At 54.6% G+C, this 20324-nt stretch overlaps 1 protein-coding gene across 1 annotated transcript; it reads right to left on the reverse strand.

Annotated features, from left to right (window-relative positions):
- Positions 1 to 688: 688 nt before the first annotated feature.
- On the reverse strand, positions 689 to 15364 carry DUSP4 (dual specificity phosphatase 4). Its single transcript, XM_045779326.2, has 4 exons — positions 14521 to 15364; positions 5346 to 5491; positions 4053 to 4272; positions 689 to 3419 (listed from the first exon to the last, which is right to left on the reverse strand). The coding sequence occupies exons 1-4, from the start codon at positions 14948 to 14950 to the stop codon at positions 3034 to 3036; spliced, it is 1182 nt and encodes a 393-aa protein (XP_045635282.1). The 5' UTR covers positions 14951 to 15364; the 3' UTR covers positions 689 to 3033.
- Positions 15365 to 20324: the final 4960 nt, after the last annotated feature.

Below are 20324 nucleotides of genomic sequence, written 5' to 3' on the forward strand. Positions count from 1 at the left end.
GGCACCTTGCCCTCCAGAAAGCAAGGCGGTTTCCCCCACCTTGGCCGCATGTGGAAAGCACCTGGGGAGCTTTGAAACATACGGACGCCTGGGTTCCAGCTCCAGAAATCCTGGTTTAATTGCTCTGGGAGAGCCTGGTAGCAAGGTTTTCAAAACTCCCTAGTTGATGTCAATGGACAGCCAAGGCGAACCACTGCTTTAATACTACGGGCTCGGTGGCCAACTCCCACCCGAATCGACCATCCTACCCCCTTTCTGTCCACTTTCCCACAGATTTTTAAAAATTTTCTCATGGCTTCCCAACCTTGTCGAAAACTCTGGAATCCAGCTGGATTGAGCACCTGAGCAAAACGGCTTCAGCCTAATACTTCTCCATGGGAAAGTCAAGTCCATTACCCTTAGTGCTCCATAAACAACCTTGGGTCACACAAGATTCCAGGAGGGAGCCGACCGCATCCCTTGGTCACTAGAGAAGATCCAAGGTAGCCAGCAGCACTGCTGACAGATCAGTGAAAGTGGCAAGGTTTTCTGGCCATTACAGAAATTTTGCATCACCAGAAATCACTTCATGGGAGAGATGCCAACTGAAATCCACCCGGCCATTTGAGCTGACCCTGTGGTGGTGTCTTCCTTATAGAGTTATTTCGAGTCATCAAAGAGGCTTCTTGATGGCAGAATTATGACAAAAAAAAAAAAAAAAATCCCCTTTTCAGATCAAGCCAATTTCCTATTTTATCTCCCAGAGTTCTGGGACTCAGGCTGTTATTAAGTACAAAGAAAACGGCTTTATAAATAACAGTTTGACATGGTGACAGAAGACTTGAATTGGGAAGCAGGGGGAAAGATATGTCTGGGGCTGGTCCCGAGCTCCAAATGTCCGTGTGGTTGGAATCCAGTCCGGGAAAGCACGATACGTAGGTTTTGGCAAATGTACACTTGTTCTATAGAAAGTGAGTCTGTTCCAGGTGACTTTCCCTCCCCTGCCACAGGCTCCCCCACCCCCCAGGTCTATTGGCTGTTGGAACCCATAGCTCTCGAAGCTGCAGAACTCACTGGACCTCACTCATCACAAAACACAGAGCAGTTCCAGGAATCAAGGAAAAAGTGGGAACAGCCAACTGTGCCATCTCTAAATAAGTCCATTGTCCAAGGACCCCAACCCCTCACCTCACCCCTACCTATTCAGCCAAGCAGCTCCCGGGGACGGAGGGAGCCCCTGGCTTTTCAAAAAACAGGAAGCGGGAACTCTGGCCTCCCCCAAAGACAGGGCTTGACAAAGGCAGGGTGAGTGATGCCAACACAGGTTCATGTTTATGGAAGGAAATGTAATGAACCTGGTCCTGTCTGGGATGCCAGGAGAAGAGAGAATTCCAATGCTATTCTGACACTGAGGCTTGAAGTTATTTATGGATGAGCGAGAACGTTCATTTAGATCGAGACTCACAAGGGGCTAAAAAGAAAACCAAAACCAACCAAACCCAAAGAAACCCAAAGACCAAACATGCTCTCATTTCTAGACAAGTTTGCAAACACCTGTAAGCTGGCACTCCGTAACAACACGGTTCCACACTACGACAAATGAAGTCACATGTAGCTTCCCTCCTCCCTCCCCCCAAGCCCAACCCACAGAAAACATCCTTCTTCCTCCAAAAGCCTTATCTCCATTTGGAGAGGCCCCTTAAAATGGCATTAGCCCAAGAAAGGATTCCAAAATGGCACCCGCGTGCCCACGGTGCCCAGGATAGAAGCCGAGCAGCCAGCACCTGACTCACGCCCTCTTCCCTTCTAGACCTCAAACATGGTGTTCACTCCCCTCGTCTTATTCAAATAAGGGCCTGGAAAAATGAGCTACCTAAACCTGGAATTTTAAGAAGCCAAGAGCTTGTGGCTCTACTGCCCTCCAAAGAGGCAAACCCTCTAAAATGAAAACCACAGATCTATGCAGAAGAGAGAAGACGGTGCTTCCCATCACCCGAGGATTCACGTCAGGTCCATCTCTAGTTAGCTGCTCGCCCCAAGGGCCTCGCTCCACATAGGGCAATCTCGACTGCACCCAATTGTGGGACTCCCACGTAAGACAGTCTCAATGGCACCCAATTTTCCAGGAGCACCTTTAACGATGCGGCATTTATCACAGATGATAGACAAGTCTTCCAGCAGATGTGTGAGAAAAGGCTCCCACCGCCAAACGGAATTACTGACCCTAAGAAAAGGTTGTATCATGGGGACCTAGAGCCGCTTTCGCGTTCCCTGTGCCCAGGAACCAGCTTCAAAAGGAATCAGAAAGTAGTCCTTCCTTTCTTCCTCCTGCCACCCCAGCCTGCTTACTTCTTGGTCGCAACCAGTGCGAGCTGGGAGACACCGTGCAGCTCCTAGCGGCCTGGCCCTTTGCACGCCCTCGGCTCCGCGGCGGGGCGCGGACATACATATGTCCTACGCGCACCCTCACTAGGCTCCTTGCACTTGCATACGCTGAGGAAATTCTTAATAAATACCTTTATTTATTATTAAGCATCACTATCCACCTGTTGGTGATTTCTAAAGGAAAACCACATCCTGGAAGATTTCTTAAAAAAAACAAAAAACCAAAACCTGTTACAAGAACAAAAGAAACGAAGGAAGCACACAGAACCAGGCACTTCCGGCAAACTTGTTTTCTTTTTGTCCCTTCCCCCCGCGCCCCCCCTTAATAAAACTGGGCGGGCACATTTGCCAGGATCTGTGGGTTTCATAACTCCAAGCCTTACTGCTTAAAAAAATGAGGTAAGAAATTCCTATCTGAAAAGTAACACGGACACACAACCAAACCGAGGTCTTCCCTGCCCGCGGAGGCAGCCGTTATTGCTCTCGGTTGGAGTGTTCTGTCTGCGTGTAAGGTGTATTCGCAGTCCTTATTGCCATTCTAGCCGGCCCGGAGGAGGGGCGGGGGGGGGCCTGGGCGCCGGGCTCCCGCGTCAGTCCCCGCGAGCCCCACCCCGCAGGGAGCCCAGGGAGCCGGCGGCGGCAGGGTCCGGGGCGGGGCTCCCCGCGGCCCTAGCAGCTCGGGGAGGTGGTGATGGGGCTGTGCAGGTAGGGCAGGCTGCTGGGGGCCGCGTGCACGCCCACCGACACCGGGAAGCTGAAGACAAACTGCGACGTGGGGGTGGGCGTGGCCTTGCCGCGCTCCCGCAGGGGCCCGGAGGGGCTGGCGGCCTCGGCGGCGCAGGACGTGGCCAGCACCTGCGACTCGAACTGCAGCAGCTGCCCCATGAAGCTGAAGTTGGGCGAGATGATGCTCCGCCGCTGCTTGACGAACTCGAAGGCCTCCTCCAGCCTCACCCGCTTCTTCATCATCAGGTAGGCCAGGCAGATGGTGGCCGAGCGCGAGATGCCCGCCTGGCAGTGCACCAGCACCCGGCCGCGGCAGTCCTTCACCGCATCTGGGGCAGAGAGCGCGGCGCCGTTAGTGCCCTGCGCGGCCCCCCGGGGTGGCCAGGCGGCAGGTGCGGGCAGCCAGCCCCCTCCCCGCCGGGACAGTGGCGGGGGGGGGGGGCAGGGGTTGTCTGTGGACGGTTGGAGGAGGGGCACTCCCATTCAGGGAATAACATTCCTAGCTGAGGAGGGGGAGGGGAGAAGCCCACTGCAGGGGACTCGAGGATTCCACCCATCCAGGCTATTTTTGAGTCTTTACCAAATGCACTAAGCTTGGGAAAAACCCGTGTTCAAAAGCCGCTTAAATCCCAACATACCTTCAAGGATTTCCATTTGCAGAAACAAAAACAATGTCCCAACTCTCCCTTTATTTGTCTTCCTCCCCATCCCCAAAGCCTCATCATAGAGACATCCGGACGCGAGGAAAACGTTATTGGCGGGATAGGCTAACAGCACGGGAGTGGGAGTCGATCTTCCTATCTGACCCCAACACAACATCCAGGCGGCCAGCCTCCCTTAGAGGCAGAGGGGAAATGGGTACACGCTGGACACAGCGCCCCCTATGTCCATCCTTCAACGGTGAGGACTCATGGTTCCCTCCCATCCTCCGGCCCTTGGCGTCCGCCACAGCGCCAACCTACCGATGTACTCGATGGCCTCCATGAACCAGGAGCTGATGTCCGCCTTGTGGTTGTCTTCCACTGGGATGCACTTGTACTGATAGTGTCCTTCAAAGTGGTTTGGGCAGTCAGAGGAGACGTTCAGCAGGGCCGTGATCCCCAGGGTATCCAGCATGTCCCTCCGGGCGGCGTGGTAGGCACTGCCGAGGTAGAGGAAGGGAAGGATCTCCACGGGACCCCCCTGCACCAGAAAGGGAAAGCAAAGGCCCCCGGACACGGTGAGTGTAAGGCACCCAGGAAAAGGGAGGACGGGGTGAGGGAATCTGTCCGAGGTGGGCTTTCATAAGCCCAAGGGAGAACCCCTGGGAACACAGCCCGCCCAGCTTTCCCCTTCTCCTGATGGGGCTCCCGGTGGAATGACAGGCCTGGTGGCTTCTCCAGCCTCTCCCCTCCTCCCTACTGGGAGGAGAGGGCAGGACAGTAAAGCCTGGCGGGCCCCACCCAGCGGTTCAAGCGGCCCACCTCCGTCCGCCTCGATACACGAAGTGGCAGGCGCCACGCTGGCCTTGCCGCACCATTTGCGACATTCCTCTACACCTACTATTGGCCAAGCTATCTGGTGTGTGGCGTGGGGACTTCCTTGGTAGGATACATCTTCGCTTGGCACATTAAGAGCAGGTGTACGTCAGCCTCACAGACAAGAGGAGGGGTCTTGGCAACAGGAGGTAACGTTGGCTTAAATTCATGACATTTTCTGAGTCACATCAACTCGGATGATCTAGGATCTGGGATTTGGGAATAGAGCTGCTGGACCCCATAAATTCACTCCCTCTCCATCTAAATGAAAGGGCTAGAAGGAGTTGGCTTGTAAGGAATACAGCAGCTTGAGCTGGTTTTCTTAGGGGAGTTGGCCGACCATGTATGTCCACTTGGCATTTACAGTGGGTTGTACATGGAGGGGGTGGCCTCAGGTCCCTGGGCCGCGCCTTCAAAGAGGGGTGCTCTTTCAGCTTTCTACATAGCAGGTCACACGCTTCCGGTTTAGCGGTCCTCGCTTGTCTGCACCTAACTTCCGAGGCTAAGGCAGAAAGTTATGTCTTTGTATTTTTCAGAGTGAGGCTAGTAAGAGGGAAGGGGAAGAATTCCAAGGATCAAATGGACCCTCCCTCACACCCCACCCCAATACTGAGGGCTCACTATGTTCTCCCCAAACTGAGGCACTGCATCCCAAACCCCTGAAAATTAGAGACCTGAAAATAAGCCCCCTGGCCCCCACGTTGCCACTTGCTCCCGGGCTCTGGACCCCGAGTCTACCTGGTCGTGCAGTGGGGTTCCACAGGAGCTGCAGCCCACGTCCAGGGATTCCGCAGTGCTGGGGGGCACAGCAGGTGGGAGGGCTGCCAGGGCCTTGGTTTTGGAACAGAATTCTGGGTACTCGGAGGAAAACCTCTCATAGCCACCTGTAAAAGACAAACACGTTCGGGTTAATAGGGTCACTATTATTATCACAGCAGAAAACCAGAAAGGACTTGTATCGTACCCCTAGACTGAGGAGAACGGCTACGAAGCTGGGGCTGGCTGGATCTACACTGGCCACCAGGTGGCGCTGTGGGCCCAGAGATAATGGCTACGGAGCCCTCACAGAGCTTCCTTTGGCGGGGCCTTCATCAGGAAGGCAAGTTTTAGGAACAAGACTTCGGTTGGGGATGCAGACACAGAAAGGAGGCCGTGCAGGGGCAGTATGCCGAAGGGACCTTCCACAGCAGCTCCTGAGGGCGATGATAAAGCATGGGAGACAGGATGGCCACTGTGGGTTTCCATGAACACAGAGGGAGCCTGGTGCCGGGCCCTGGGACCTACAGAGATGTCTGTCACCCCCCAACTGCAGCCCTTCCTTTGGAGATGTGGGAGAGAAGGGGGAAAAAAATTACCCTGGCACCAGCCCTTCTGGATCTCAGCAACAGAACAGATGCCAATCGCCCGGCCTCACAAACAGCTGTTCCATCAACAAGGGGCCAAAATAAGAGGAAACGGGCTTAAATAGAAATCCCTCTTGCTCCATACAGGTTTGGGGCTAGGCAGGATTTCCTGCCCTGAGAGCCGCTAAGCTCTGGAATGGTTATCTGTGGGATCGTCTTCCGGGGAAGGGAGGTCTTTTTAGAATAAACAGCCAACTTCTCTGGAATCGGGTTAGTGCCGGGCAGGGAAGCGCAGGCTGGCTGGGGGTGGGCAGCGATGCAGGCAGAGTGGCCGGGGGACACCAGGAGGACGGAAAAGCCTGGCCAGTCTCTGATTCACCTGGGAGCTCCGGCACGTGGCTTGGTGAGTAACTTAGCATCGACTGTCCACATCTGGCCCTGCTTGTATTTTGATTTTGCAGTTTCTGTAGGACCCACAGTGGATCATAAATTAATTCAACAGAAACTGCAGGTTGCGGAACAACCACTCTCACGGACCCGCTCACCCGACAGTCACGTAGGTGGCTGGCACAGCTCAATGTCTGTGTGTGAGCGGTGTTGGGCCAGTGTGCCCTCAGTCCATCCGTGGGAACCGTCCACCGTGCAGACGTGTGATGGTTAGTCAATGACTTGCCCAAATCCCGCTCGCCCGCCCCTAGAAAATACTGCTTTGCTGAGGAAGGGAAATGATTCTTCGCCCCATCATGAGGCTTACAGAAACACGGTGTACATTTTTTCCTCTGAGCCCCAGTCTTCTGTACTCCCCTCCACTCCCTCCCTTGGGATGTAAATGGCTATCTCCCTGGTCACTGGCCTGGCTCCCGCTGAGCCACAGTTCCCAACCTCCCCGGATGGAAAACCCGCTCGAGAGACCAGAACTGGCGGTTTCAGGCGTGTTGGTGGCCTTCCCGGTCATCTCAGCACAGGGGCACCCCTCCTGCCCATTAGCACCCCTTTTTCCTGGAAGGCTACAAACATAGCTGCCCCAAATGCAGTGAAGGGAGGATGGGGGAAGAGCCAGCAAGTGTCCCTAAGACAGGACTCGGGAAACCTCACTCTGTGTTCCCCTTGGAAGGGTGGAAGGGGAAACGGACCAATCGACACACCGCTGGTGAACACTTATATACAAAGCCATTACTTGTTACTCTATACATTTCTACAGAATTTGAAGAGTTTAAGTAAACGAATCTCTGTGTTTATATGACATAATTTGAGCTATATACATTTTTTTTTTCAAAGAAACGTAAGGCCTGGGCGGTGCCCTCCATAAGCCCATCACCGAGACAGGCAGTACCCATAGGCAAGTGAGTGGGGGAGTCTTGGGGGGCCAGGGCCAGGGGACAAGGTCACAGAGGAGGAGCATCCCACACCACCACCATCCCCCAACACCGCCCCGGGCACCGGAAGTGGTGGGGGCCTCAGAGTGATTGACACGGTGTTCTTCCCACTACGGAGAAGGTACAGGGCAGGGAACCAGACTGACACGCCGTCAGACTCGCAGGTCTGGGTTGCACCCCACCCCAGTCAATCATCAGCTGTACGGCCTAGGGCTATCATGGAACCTCTCTGAGCCTGTCCCTCATCTGTAAAATGTGATGAACCGTCGGGGCCTGGCAGTGTCCCTTGAGGACCACCTGGAACAGCCGGGGCCCTGCGCCTGGCCTCGGGGAGACACATAATGAAGCCTTCCTTTTTTGGCACCTACAAGGGGACCCAGCATTACTGGCAACGTTCCAGACTTTGGACAGCCTTCTCCTCCCGGCCTTCACTGAATTTTTTCCACTCACAGTCCTGAGATCCGGTCATCGGACAGAAAGGCAGGCATTGCACTGTCCAGGACCTTTCCCCATCGGGGCCATTCACTGCCCCCAGGTGGCTCAGCCCAGCCTGCAGACAGCACAGCAGAGCCGCAAGCAGAGGGCGCCAGGGCAATGGTGGGCAGGGGTCAGACAGCCAACTGGGCAGGACAGAGGTGACCCGGGGCCAGACCAGGCTCAAGGAGGGCCATTTGTCATCCCCTGCCCCCACAGCCCCCAGACTTCTCCTAACAGGACAGAGAGGGTGCGAGAAGACAGCTTTAGAATGGAGCAGAATCATTATGACTGAAGTCAGTTCCCTCTGGCAGATCTTTAAAGAACACGCAGAAAGGAATCGAGTGAAGACGAGATTAGCCCAAGGGACTGGAGCAACCCAGGCCAGGGCAGCAATGAGAGGGTTTTTCCCTCCTGAGCTGTCCCTAGCTTTGGAGGATCCATTACAAGGAGCAGCACCAAAGGAGGTCCTTTTTGCAGGCCGATGAGCTGCACTGGGCCAGGACGTGTCAGATGAGTAGAACACGCAATGACCGGCCAAGAGCATGCAGGCAGGGTGGTAGCAGCAGAAGCCTGCAAGTTAGGAAACCACTCACGCCCACACCCCACAAGAGGCTCCATCCTCTACGGCCATCAGCGCCATGTTAGTTAAAAAGACAGCCACTGTTACTAAGGGGAAATACTCACTCTGTGCCAGGCTCTTTCCAAACATGGGTCCAACCAGCAGCCCTTGAGGTGACTGGCCCCGATGTTACAAAAGAGGAAACTGAGGTTCAGGGCCCCCCTCAAGTAAGGGCAGGGCCAGCGTTCAGCCCACTGGCCTCGAAGCCATCTGCTAGTCTGGCCATCAGGAGCCCACCCTGCTGTGTGCCCATCTTTGCCTTCCTGGTGGTTCTTCTCTTGGGGGACGCACAGCCTGCTGGTTTCACCCCGTTGAAGACACAGAATTTTCATGCAAAAACAGAAAGGATCTGAACAGGACACTCCTGACATTTCACCAAACTCTGCTTCTTTCCAGGGCTTTTCAAACTACAGGTTGTCACTTAGAAGTCTTGACCAGCAAATGGGATATAACAGAATAGAAGCCTCTGGAAATGCATTCCGTTTAAAGAGGGTATATAATTTCATGGAACTCTGGTTTCAGGTGTGACTATGTCCCTACAAGGCCACGATGTCAGGATTTTAGACTGTATCTTTAAGTGCCAATACTCTGTGACCCTAAATGCCACGAACTTTATTTGCAAACTACGGACTGACAGCAGGTGTCTCTAAGGATCTGCTTTTCGAGCTTCTGAATTTCATGACACATACACCAATGACTTTCTACCTGTTCTGTCTGTGTCCAACAGAATGTAATTCCATAACAGATATTCTGACTAATTTTGACCCGTTTTTCCCGTGTTCTTAATAATAGACTTTCTAGTCTTAAAGCTCTCTTTTTCTCATATTCATTTTGAAACTTGAGAGGCTAGAGGGAAGAAAAGGAACATAATTCCTCCCCACCCCACCCCGTCAGTTTTCTTGAGGAATAACTCCCTCTCCTAGCTGAGCTCCACACTCATTTTCTCACACTCACACAGCAAGGCAACTGTCACAGCTTACTGCAAAGGACCACCCACAGGCCACGCGTCCATGCAGGGCTGGGACAGGATGCAGGAAAGTGTTCTAGAAAAGGCAGGCTGATGTAGTGCTGATCAGATCACCACAATCGGACCCTTAGTGGGGTCTGTGATGGGGAAAGCCAGTCGTTTGGTGGTGACAATGGTCATGGATCTTAATACGGCTGTCACTCTCTCAGTTACCCTCTCAATCCTCAGCATGTCACCCATTCACAGGCAGGGCTCACAGACAGGGGCTTGTTCTCCTGGCACAAAAAACACAAGGCCGATGCTACCCAGCAAGAAAGTCCGTGTCATCCGGCTGTGAGGACGTCCCTTGATGTGGGTGCTACCTCGGTGAGCACCCATGTAAACCCTGAGCAATACTGAAAAGTTACCTGAGTGAGCTGCTCATGCGGGGACCCCGGGCACAGACCTGGGCGTCCTGCGCCAGCTGGCTGCCACCTACTGCCAATCTGGGGCCGGGTCTGGGTTGCGGTCCCTCCCAGAACTTCTGGGCTATCTGCTCCACTCAGCAAGCGGGCTTCCGCGGCCTTCCGTTGGAGAGTGGACTTTTCTTCCTATCAAACTGCCTTTGTCAGGCGGCAACGCCTCCCAGTGAGGAAACTGGCTATCTGGTTTCAGATGTTGTGATTTTTTTAAAGGAATTTCTTGGCTCCTTAAATAGGGCCACCCTTGGGGCGCCTGTGTGGCTCAGTCGGTGAAGCGTCTGCCTTCAGCTCAGGTTGTGATCCCGGGGTCCTGGCTGGGAGTCTGCTTCTCCCTCTCCCTCTGACCCCCTCCCTGGCTCGTTCTCTCTCCCAAATAAAATCTTAAAATAAAAAAACCCACCCTCCCTCAGTCCCGTGTAGCCCCCTCCCCTGTGAGCCCCGAGAACAAGCCCAAGGGAACTGGGATAGGCTTAGTAATGATCAGGTTTTCACTTTCAGTTGGTATCTACACCCCGTCTTTAGTTATTTTTGTCCCTTGGAAGCATCCAGTTCAAATGATGCAAAAACCAGTGAGTTTGCTTCATTCGTTGTCATTCTTTAACGAACTGCAATGGAAGTTAGAGATTATCTTTAAGGCCTACCATTTTGTGTCATTCTGATGTCAAGCCTTGGCTGTCATGGGCTTTGTGTCATGTTTGTAAGAAGAAACGCTAATTCATTTTTCTGGGTGGAGGAGGGGTGCAACCTAAACCCCCCCCCCAGGGTCTTCTGTTCGATGCCACTGACCTGGGGGGCGGGGCTGGGCAACTGGGGACAGGGAGAGACGAGACAGTCACCACAGTTAGCAGGGCTGCCGGCTGAGCGCTCCCCACTCCATCACTGGCCTTGCTGGCTGTTTCCAACAGATAAGTGTCAGGTCACCATCTGTATGGTCAGGCCTTAGGACTAAACCATATGTGAGTTCCAACCTGGAGGAAGAAGCTAGACTATTTCATTGATCATCCTTTCTCAAAACAGTGCCAGGACAACTTTTAAATCAGAACTCAAATAAAAACAGACAAAAGTCGTGAGCTGAGATGAATTTTAGACAGGAGAAAAGTAAAATAGTATTTTTATACCTAAAAATCTTCTGCATAAGACTGACTTATTTGAGAAGTATGAGAGGCAAAGAATGACTTCTATTAGGGTAAGAAAATGCTCTTTCTGTCTTTCTCTAATGACCAGGGTCTAAAACCCCAATCCGAGGATTTACGAAGGAAAGAGAAAGGGACTTCAAAGGAGATGTGTACTGTAATAAAATCTGAAAAGCTGAAATTTCTAAACTTTCCCCAAAAATGCCTTACAGGATTTTAAATTAAAGCAACCTTAGAGGAGAAGGAAGGAAGGAAGGAAGGAAGGAAGGAAGGAAGGAAGGAAGGAAAGAAGGAAGGAAGAGAAAAGAAAGGAAAAAAAGGTTCACGCCAATGGGAATCTTTTATTAGCAAAAAGACCAGAAAATGTAGTGATTTAAGTGACCGCTCTTAGCGAAACTTGGGTAATATTAGGAAATGTACAGGCTAGGCAGCATTTTATTGATATTAAATAACATTTACTCTTAACGGTGAATTCTTGCACGTGGTATTTTTAACCACCTCCATGAGTAACCACTGCCCTTCCAAGCGGCAGAAATAGAAACCTGATTTTTAAACACCATTGGTTGGTAGAATTAGAGAGCCTTTGGCTGCGAAAGATAATATAACTTCTGAAAATATTCTGCTGCATTTCTGTCCCGCAGGTTGTTAGAGACCAACACTTGGGGGTCTTAATGTCTGACCACGTTTACTCCACGCTCACAACCACGTGTGAAATGAGACCTACACAAAGTCCCATTACATGAAAATTCAAATGAGCAACTCCGACGGGAACCGAATCAGCCAAGCCCTAACCCACTCGGGGCATTTACGAAGATAATCTAAGGGGCTTTTCCTCCCTCCTCCTCCAGTGTTTCCCTTTCATTCCCTGCCCCCAGAGGGCCCTCCCACGAACCCACATTTTCACCGCCAGAACTCAGGAGGCATGCTTTCCTCTCCCAGCCCTGTGCGAGCAGACACCTCCCAGGTCTTCCTGGCCTCACTAGGGATGTCTTTTCATTAGAGAGCCAAGAGGAGGAAGAGGAACGGTGTTGAGACTTCCTCTCCTCAGCACAGATAGGAGAAGCAGCTAGGTTACATAGAATACGGCCCTGTTAACCTGGCAGCCATTCTGTCTTCACTACATGACTAGTCCCCCCTCACCACCACCACCACCACCACCAATCACCACCACCCACCCCTCTGAATTTTAGAGGGCTGCTCCCAAAGGTAGGTTCCTTTTGCTTAGAAGACACAGCTGAACCTTTCCGGGCTACTGCCCGGGCCTGTTCCTGCAAAGGCATTAGTTCTACCTGCCACCCAGGCCTAGACGCTCGAGGATGTGGACTTGGGAGAAGCCTAGCGTCGCCCTCTTGCTACACCGGGTCAGACCCCAGGAAACAGTGCAGGCCTCGGGAGGAAAGAGCCCATACAACACTTTTCCTTTGGCCAGGGGCTTGTCAACGGCCAAGGGACTGTCATTTTACCCGGAGGCTCCTGTCCTACTAGGGGCTGTCATTTTACGCAGAGGCTCCTGTCTGACCCCGAGCATGAGCCTCGCGCCTATAGGCGAGTCCGCGGGGCAGCTCTCGGGACAGATCTGGCAATGGGCTCTCCCAGCGGGACCAGGGGGGGTGCCACGACCCGGAGGAGGAAACCTTAAAAATACGACTTCCTCCCGGGGGCTTAGGTGTCTTCGCGCCCGGAATAAGCCCAGGGGCCAAGGCCCCGGCGCTGCTCTAGGGCGATCCCCTCTGGATTTCTTCCAGGAAGAGAAACAAAACAAAATGCACCGACTCCACGTGGGTCTGCACGACGTCCAGAAGGGCCCTGGCTTCGGAGGCCCGCTAAGGAAGGCGCGGGCTTGGGCTCTAAATCAGGAGGGAGAGTCCAGGGTAGGGCGGCACCGAGAACACCCCGGCCAGCCCGTGTCACTAGAGGGGACGGTCGCCCCGGAGAAATTTTTCTCCGCGTTGCCACGAACGCCAGCACTGGGTAGGGGAGGGCAGGCGTGCTCGCCAGCCTCGCCCCCCACACCGGCGCGGGAGGAAACTGGACGTGCGTCCGCCGGGGGCTCCCGGGCACTGCTCCGCCACCAGGGAGGCGAGGCCGCCGGATCCCGGGCGCCCGGCCCTTCCGGTGCGACCCCTTCCCGGCACTTTCCCTTAAAGCGCTTTGGGGAGAAGAGAGGAGGATTAGGTTCCATCGGAGGTGCAAAAGGCAGCCCTCACGGAAAAAGAAAAATCAGCAAAATCGCCTTAGTAGTTCAACCGAAGGTCAACAGCAGCATTTCCCCAGCAGCTGACAGGTCAAATGGCCAGGAAACAACTGCCGAGAACAAAGCCCCCCGCTGTTCTGCAGGGGCAAACCCGGCTCGCCCGCACTGAGCAGTGTTGTGCTTTTTGGAAAGGGCGGCGGGAGAGGTTTCCGCCCCTCCTGCCGCCACCACCTCCCTTCCTCTCTGTTGAGCAGGTCCGGAGGGAGAAGGAAAGGAGGGAGGAGGCGAAGGGCGCCCGCGGGGAAAGGAGCGGCTCTTTGAAGGCCAGGGTCTGAAACGCCTCACGGGTTCGGAGGCAAGGACCGGACGCCGGCGAAAGAATGCGCGGAATGCGGCGGTGGGAGGCAGGGGCGCAGCGCGGCAGGGGCGCCCCTACCCACAGCCGGTCCTGCCCGCTCCCCCCCACGCCAGGACCGCCAAGGGCCACGGCTCGACAAGGCCGGGCAGGTGCGGCCGGCGCTCTGTCCCTCGGATTACTTAGCACGGGGTCCTTTGGGGGTTTCTGACTTCCAGATTTGACAAGAACTCCCGTCCCCGAAGAGTTGCTCCAGGGTTCCCTTAAAGCAAGCACGCGCAGCCAACAGATAGTCGAGAATCGGGTCTGAACAAAAGGTCGTACTTTTCCGCGGCCTGAATTGAAGGGGCACCGTCCCATCTCGCGTTCCCCCGAATACTCAGTCCTCCCGCGTCCCGCTCCCAGAGCTGGGGGCTAGCCCCAGGCGGGAGAAGTTGGCCACCTTCCAGGCGGAGCTCGGAGTTGGGCAGCACGGGACGAGACAAGATAGCTCCACACGATGTCGGCAACACGATCTGCCCTTCTTCATTTACCCAGCCATTCCCACTTCACCCTCTTCCCCGCCTCTGGGGTTCTCCGGACTCAGCGCAGGGCCCCGGCACCCCAAACCAAGAGGCCCGACCTGTCCCCACCCGCACAGTGGCACTGGGAGCACGCCCCGGACTATAGGTGGGCAACGCTTGGAGTCACTTCGCCTAAGAGGCCTGACGGTTAGGGAGTGTAAATAAACGCAAAATCTCCGAAGAGCACCGACTTGCAGGTGACAGAGGAAAAGCACCCGCACCGCCTCTGAGGACTTCAGGCGCTCGCACTTGCACACAAACGCACAAAAACCTTGCAAACCCATGCACACCAGCGCGCACAAAGGAGTGCGCCGGGATCCTCACAGCCACGGATCCCTCCAGGCACTTCCTCTGCCCACTAATGCGTAGGCCGGCAAGCCCCGCTACACCTACCCTCCCGCTCGCGCCCCGGCGCCCGAGTTTACCTTTGAGCAGGCAGATGTCGGTGCGCTCGGCGTTGCGGCGCAGCGCCTGCACTACCAGCGATACGGTGCTGTCTTCGCGGAGGCTCTCGGCGCGCGGGCTGCGCTCGTCGTAGACGATGACCGCCGAGTAGAGGCCGGAGCGCAGGCGGGCGCGCACCTCCTCGGCGGGCAGGATCTGCTCCAGGCTCACAGAGCCCTTGGCCCGCCGCCGCACGATGGTGTTGCAGCGCACGTTGACCGAGCCTCGGATGTAGCCCGCGCTGTGCGCCAGGAACGGTCTGCAGTCCAGCAGCAGGCACTTGCCGCCGCTCAGCAGCCCCACGGCGCCGTGGCTGCCGCTGCCGCCCGCGCCGCCGCCGTTCTCTTCCCGGTTCATCAGCCTTTTGAGCACGCTGCAGTCCATCTCCCGCAGCTCCTCCACCGTCACCATGGTCGCCGGGCACGCGAGGAGGCGAAGGACAGCTGAGCTGCAGGAAGAGGCAGGCGGGGGCTAAGGGAAGCGAGTGCAGAAGTGGCCGCAAACTTGGCCCCCACGGCCTCCCACAGGCGGACCTCTACTCCCCGGTCCCCTTCCTCCCGCAGTCTCGCGGTTACATAGCAGTCCGAGCCGCCTCGGGCACCAGGCAGCACCGCGCGCGGTGCCGAGGGGGAGGCGGCGGCGGAGGGGAGTATGTTTACGGGAGAGGACCACGGGCTCCCTTCTGTTGTTGCCTCTATTGTATTTTGCCTGTTGTGCTGCTCCCGCCGTAGCCGCCACCCGCGCTGCCGTTCCGGCCGCCGCTCCCCACGAACTGCCGGAGCTCCGCGCACTGCCCCAGCCAGAGTTTCCTCTTTGGCTTATACATGTATTAAAGCTCCTCTGCTCTCCCCCGGGAGGGGGCAGATTCATTACTACCTCCCGAGGCCCCGCCTCTTGCCATTCCGGGCCTCGCGCCCTCCCCCCGCCCCCAGCGCCGGCTCCCCGCCCCGTCCCGGCTCCCTCCGCCCCGCCGGCCCCTCCTCCGCCCCCTCCCCTGCGCGTGAATGGAGTGAGGGCCGCTGGCGCCCAGTCATGGGAACACGACGTCACAAAGAGCGGAGTAAACAGGGCGCTCGGCGCTCGCCGTCAGGCCCATTCATAAAACCGAGACCTAGAGGAAGAGGGAGGCGGCCTCCGACCGCCAGGCGAGCGGCAGCACCGGGACTTTGTGAATGGAGCGCGGCGGCGCGGGTTGCAGCCGGCCGGCCGGCCCGGGCCTCCGCGGCGCGCGACCCTCCCGACAGTAGTCGTGGTGCAGCCACTCCACCCCGCCGCGGCTATGCGGCGTTCGGCGCACGGAGAACGGCCAGCCAGGAAGCCGGCCTAACGGGGCCGGGGCTCGGTTTGGAGGTTTCGTGGGGTTTTTTACCTCCGTGCTTCCCCCTTAGCAGCCTCGCAGCTCTCCTCCCGCGCACCGGAGTGAAGAGGGCACCGTTAACCCCGCTGCCCAGGGGGCAAGGCCGGGGGGGGGGGACCTCCTCGCCCCGGGCTTAAGGAGTGCGTTCCGCCTGGCCGGTCGTTTTATCAGCGCGACTCCGCAGACGTTAGCTTATGCATTAGCGTGATCGATTTTCATCTCAAGCCATTAAATCAGCTTTATAGCTTCCCGAGGAACGTGGGCAAGCCCCAGCTTACAAGATGAAAGAGAAATGCCCTCCTGCCCCGAAGCCCAGTAACAGCGAGGTGTTGGGTTTGTTGCTTTACGACCCAGAGGCAGGCATTAATTGCCGGAGTGTTGTTCCTATGGAGGAAGGCAGGGGTGCCACTCCCGTCCACGCTTCCTAAAGATGTTTATTGAATCCGGGTGGGGGAAAAACCCGACGTTTTCGGCTTTTGGAAAAGTCCTCACCTCCTCTTGCATACATGTGAATTGTTTTCTCAGGAAATGACAATTAGGGTCTACATTTGGTGCGAAGCTAGAGCCTGAGAAATTGACGCGTAAAGGATTTAATAAGTTCTGAGGGCGATTCCATCCCTCTTTCCAGGTCATGTAGCGTTCCTCCCGCCCCCAGTTTTACTTAGGCATTTAATTTCCCAGAGGCCGCTTTTGGCAGGGGGTTTGTGCGCGCCGCGGTGGGTACACGACAGAAGCCAAAAATTATTCGCCCGACATCTTGCCAAATCTTGTTAGCGAGAATTAACCACCGAGCGGGGGGAACTGCAGGACTCGCTCGCGGCGCTGGTAGCAACCGAGTCGAGTGTTCCATTCCGGGTCTCGCCTGGAAGCACGACCCCAGCAGCGAAGGCCGCCGAACCCGCGGGGTCCTTCCCGCCCCCAACTCGACCTTCCGCTCGGCCTTTGTTGCTGGCAGAGCGGCTCCCCGGAGCTCTCACCTCCGGGCCCCCAGGGCCCCCCTTCCACTCCCCTACGGGGCCTCGGGAGGGGGCCTCCACTTCCGAGGCCTGCCCCCCGCGCTCCCCTCCCGCTGCGCCGAGAATCCCCCGACGCCCGGGTCGAGTAGGGAGAATCTTCCTTTTCCCTCGGACTACAAAATGGCCCAGCACGGCACCGCGAGGATCCTGTCGGTATTTAGAATTTAATATTTTGTTCATGGATTTTTTTTTTTTACAATTTGTTAATTTTAATTGTCTTTAAAAAGCAATGCATTTTTGAACACTGACTTTTTACGAAAATTTACGCCAGAGGCACGCCGATCAGGCCCTGGAAGGGGCCACAACCGCACACCGACCGAGGCCTCCGAGTGGCGGCTCTGGGGCGCCAAGCCCTCGGGGTGCGAGGTCAGCGGTCCAAGGCTCACTGCGTGTCCTCCCCCGTGGGGAGGGGTGTGTACTTCCTCCCAGGGGCAAAGGGGGCCTCTGTCCCGGTTTCTCATTTGCTGAGCCGGCTGTAAGACTCTAAAGACTCTCTCACTGGTACACCAGGAGTGTGCGTCCTTTCCTAGGAGCACCCCCAGCCCCGACCGCCCCGGGCCCCGTTCGTCTCGGGCGGCCCAGGAACCGGGCTCTGCCAGGCCCCCGGCTGAGAGCTCTCCGGGCCTCAGGACACGCCGACGCCTTTACCAGGGCTTGGACAAGATTTCTCTTGGAGGAGCCTCTCGGTCGGAGGCCGGTCTGGGCTGATTTCATATGTGTCCCTGGAGCTGGGGAGCCGTCCCTGGGCCCCACCGGCCGCGCTCCGCTAGCCTTTGTTCCCCCTGCCCGACCCCAGCCCAGCGCTCACGTGGCCGGTAAATAACCGTCAAATCCGGGGAAGGGGGGGAATGCCCAAGGACAAAGGCTTGCTTTCGGCACCTGACAGTAATTCTTGGTGGCGAAGCCCATAAATCCCGCAGGCGATTCACAAGGAAGGTGGTGTGGGCGGGCGCGTGTGCGTGTGTGTGTGTGTGTGTGTCCACGTGTGTGTGCCCGCGCCTGCGCGCCCGCACCCCGGAGGGGAGCCGCGGCTTCGGACTCAACGTATTTACGCCAAGAGCAGCTGTCATTACGAAAGCGAATCCCTGATTTTTGAGAGACTAAAAAAAAAAAAAAATCTCTCCTCAACTCGGGAATTAGCCTTCAGTTGTGAGAATTTAAGCAAATGAAATTTAAATTTTGTATTTATCCGATCCTCTGTAAGCACCCTAAATAATTTTTTCTTAATTTTTAATGTTTGGTATTGTTAAGTGTGCAAGCCATTTGGTACACGGTTTAATGAATACAATGTGAGGGCTACCCGATACTGGCCGTAGAGATGTTAAAACTTGTCTCCAATTAGTGTGCAGGCTGGGGGTGGGAAACAATCAGTTTACACAGGAACCTTGTGAAATGGCTTGTCTATAAGGTAGATCTTGGAGGAAACAAAGGCGTTGAGTAGGAAGACATTGTTTGAATGTCATTTCAAAGTTAATATAATTAAGGAGGCATATCTGCAGGAGTTGGGGTGGGATTGCCCAAGGAGAGGTATTTTATTTATATTCAGCAGTAAACCTCGGGGTGAAAATACTTTAAAAATTCACTGTGACATGTAAATCCAACTTCTCTTTCATCAGACAGTCCTTAGACCGACCTTATTAGTCACTGGCGGGCCTGGCAAAACCCCTGCTCTTATTTAAGAACATTTCTTTCCAATTAGGAAGTTGTGTGATCTGGGAATTTAAAGCCCGGAGTCAGATCCCCAAAGAGGACTGTGGCTTCTATTCTGGTTTCAATGCCAACCTCTGACTCACTGCCGTGTCCCAAAGTGCCTGAATAAAACTTGCCCGAAAACCCATTAATGAATTAATCAAGGTGGCATTGGAAAGAAAGGGTCTGTGGATTCCTCTTTCCTGAGCAGAGAAAGTACCCTGTTCATTACTCCCACCTGAAGCTTTGCATGGACCCAGTGGCTGGGGTCCCGAGATGAGCAGAATGAGGAGCTTCCCCTCTGGCAGTGAGAATGCTCAAAAGGACTGGGAAGCTGTCTTATGCTCCTCAAAGCAGAAAAGTATGTGTCCACTGTGTGTTTTCGGGCAACACGTACAAATGGAATTGAGGAATGCCTGTCCTTCCCTGCCCACCTCTGCCCATCAAGTCAGGATTCGGAAACAGTGCATGAAGGTACTGCAGCATTTAGACTAAACATCAAGCAATGTCAAGAACATAGCCTCAAGTTTTAGTCCTGACTTTGTCACATTTATTTTCTATGCATAATACTGTAGCACTTGCTAATGATTTAAAATGCTAGGTTTCTAACCTTAGGGTCTCTGCAGAAAGGTTTTAATACATTGCTTGGTTCACTACTTTATTCGAAAACTATTGCATCTAGGCTATGCCACTCTTTAGCTTTGTGATCTTGGGCAGGACAGTCTCCCAGGGTCTCAGTCTCTTCATCTGCAGATGAAGAGTTGGGCCAGGGCAGTTTTTAAGGTCTAGTCCCTTTCCCACCTTGGGTGAATCTGAGAAGGAGAGCTCCCCATCAACCCCAAGCCCGAACTTCCGCGGGCATCTCCTTTCCTTCCCCAAAGCCAGGGACACTAAAATGCCCGCGACAAATCCACAAGACAAAGGACAGCCTCTAGCTCCTATCTGTCCCTCTTTTGCTCCTGAAGAAGCTCCTGCAGTTGGTAGTTTTTATTTGTATGTTTTGTGCTAATGTCCCAAGCAGCTTGATAGAACTTCAGCTTTTCAAAATCGAATTTGGAGAACAAATACTTCTCCAAATAGGAGATAAAAATGGAGTTGGCATTTTGGGGGGGCAGGGGGAGGGATGGTCACCGTAGCTGTGAATATTGCTTTGTTCATTTATTCAACAAACACATTAAACTCTGGGGGGGAAACAAATTTGTCCAAAACACTGACTGTGTCTTCAAAGAGTTTATAATTTAGTTGGGCTAGCCAGGGTGGGAATGTCATTGTATGTTACTGTGGGGCAGGATCTAATAAATGTCATTAGGGAAGAACAAACAACATGCCAGGGGGATTCAGACAAGAAAGGGATGCACTATGCTGTGGGATTAGGGAAATGGAAGAAAAAGGCCTATTCGAATAAAATGCATTTCATCTACTTAAATGTTATCCTTCACTTCTCTTTTAGGTCCTTTTTCTTTTCTTTTTTAACTTTTATCCCACCTCTGACATTGATTCCGTCCTTGTGCCTTGTATCTTGTCCTTTCATTTGTTAACCTCTCTCTTCCCCAGTGGTTTTGCCTGCTAAAAATAGATGAGCAATTGGTCTGAAGCTGTAAGAGAGCCAAGATGATGCAAAAGCTCTCTAGAAAATCTGTGCTGTGGCCGATGAGCCAACCTAGATACCAGATGACCTAGGGGTGGGCCCAACTCTAGTGACACTGCCATCATCTCAAGCAAG

Source organism: Ursus americanus, chromosome 27 (assembly GCF_024610735.1).
Source record: "Ursus americanus isolate L20-20 chromosome 27, mUrsAme1.1.p, whole genome shotgun sequence".
Taxonomy (NCBI): Eukaryota; Metazoa; Chordata; class Mammalia; order Carnivora; family Ursidae; genus Ursus; species Ursus americanus.

Bases quoted from the DNA above. Each gene is read 5' to 3' on its own strand.
- DUSP4 (XM_045779326.2), bottom strand. From the start codon at position 14,950: ATGGTGACGGTGGAGGAGCTGCGGGAGATGGACTGCAGCGTGCTCAAA. The intron at 5,492-14,520 runs GTAAACTCGGGC...TGTCTTTTACAG, and splicing joins CGACATCTGCCTGCTCAAAG to GTGGCTATGAGAGGTTTTCC. The intron at 3,420-4,052 runs GTAGGTTGGCGC...TCTCTGCCCCAG, and splicing joins GGAGGCCATCGAGTACATCG to ATGCGGTGAAGGACTGCCGC.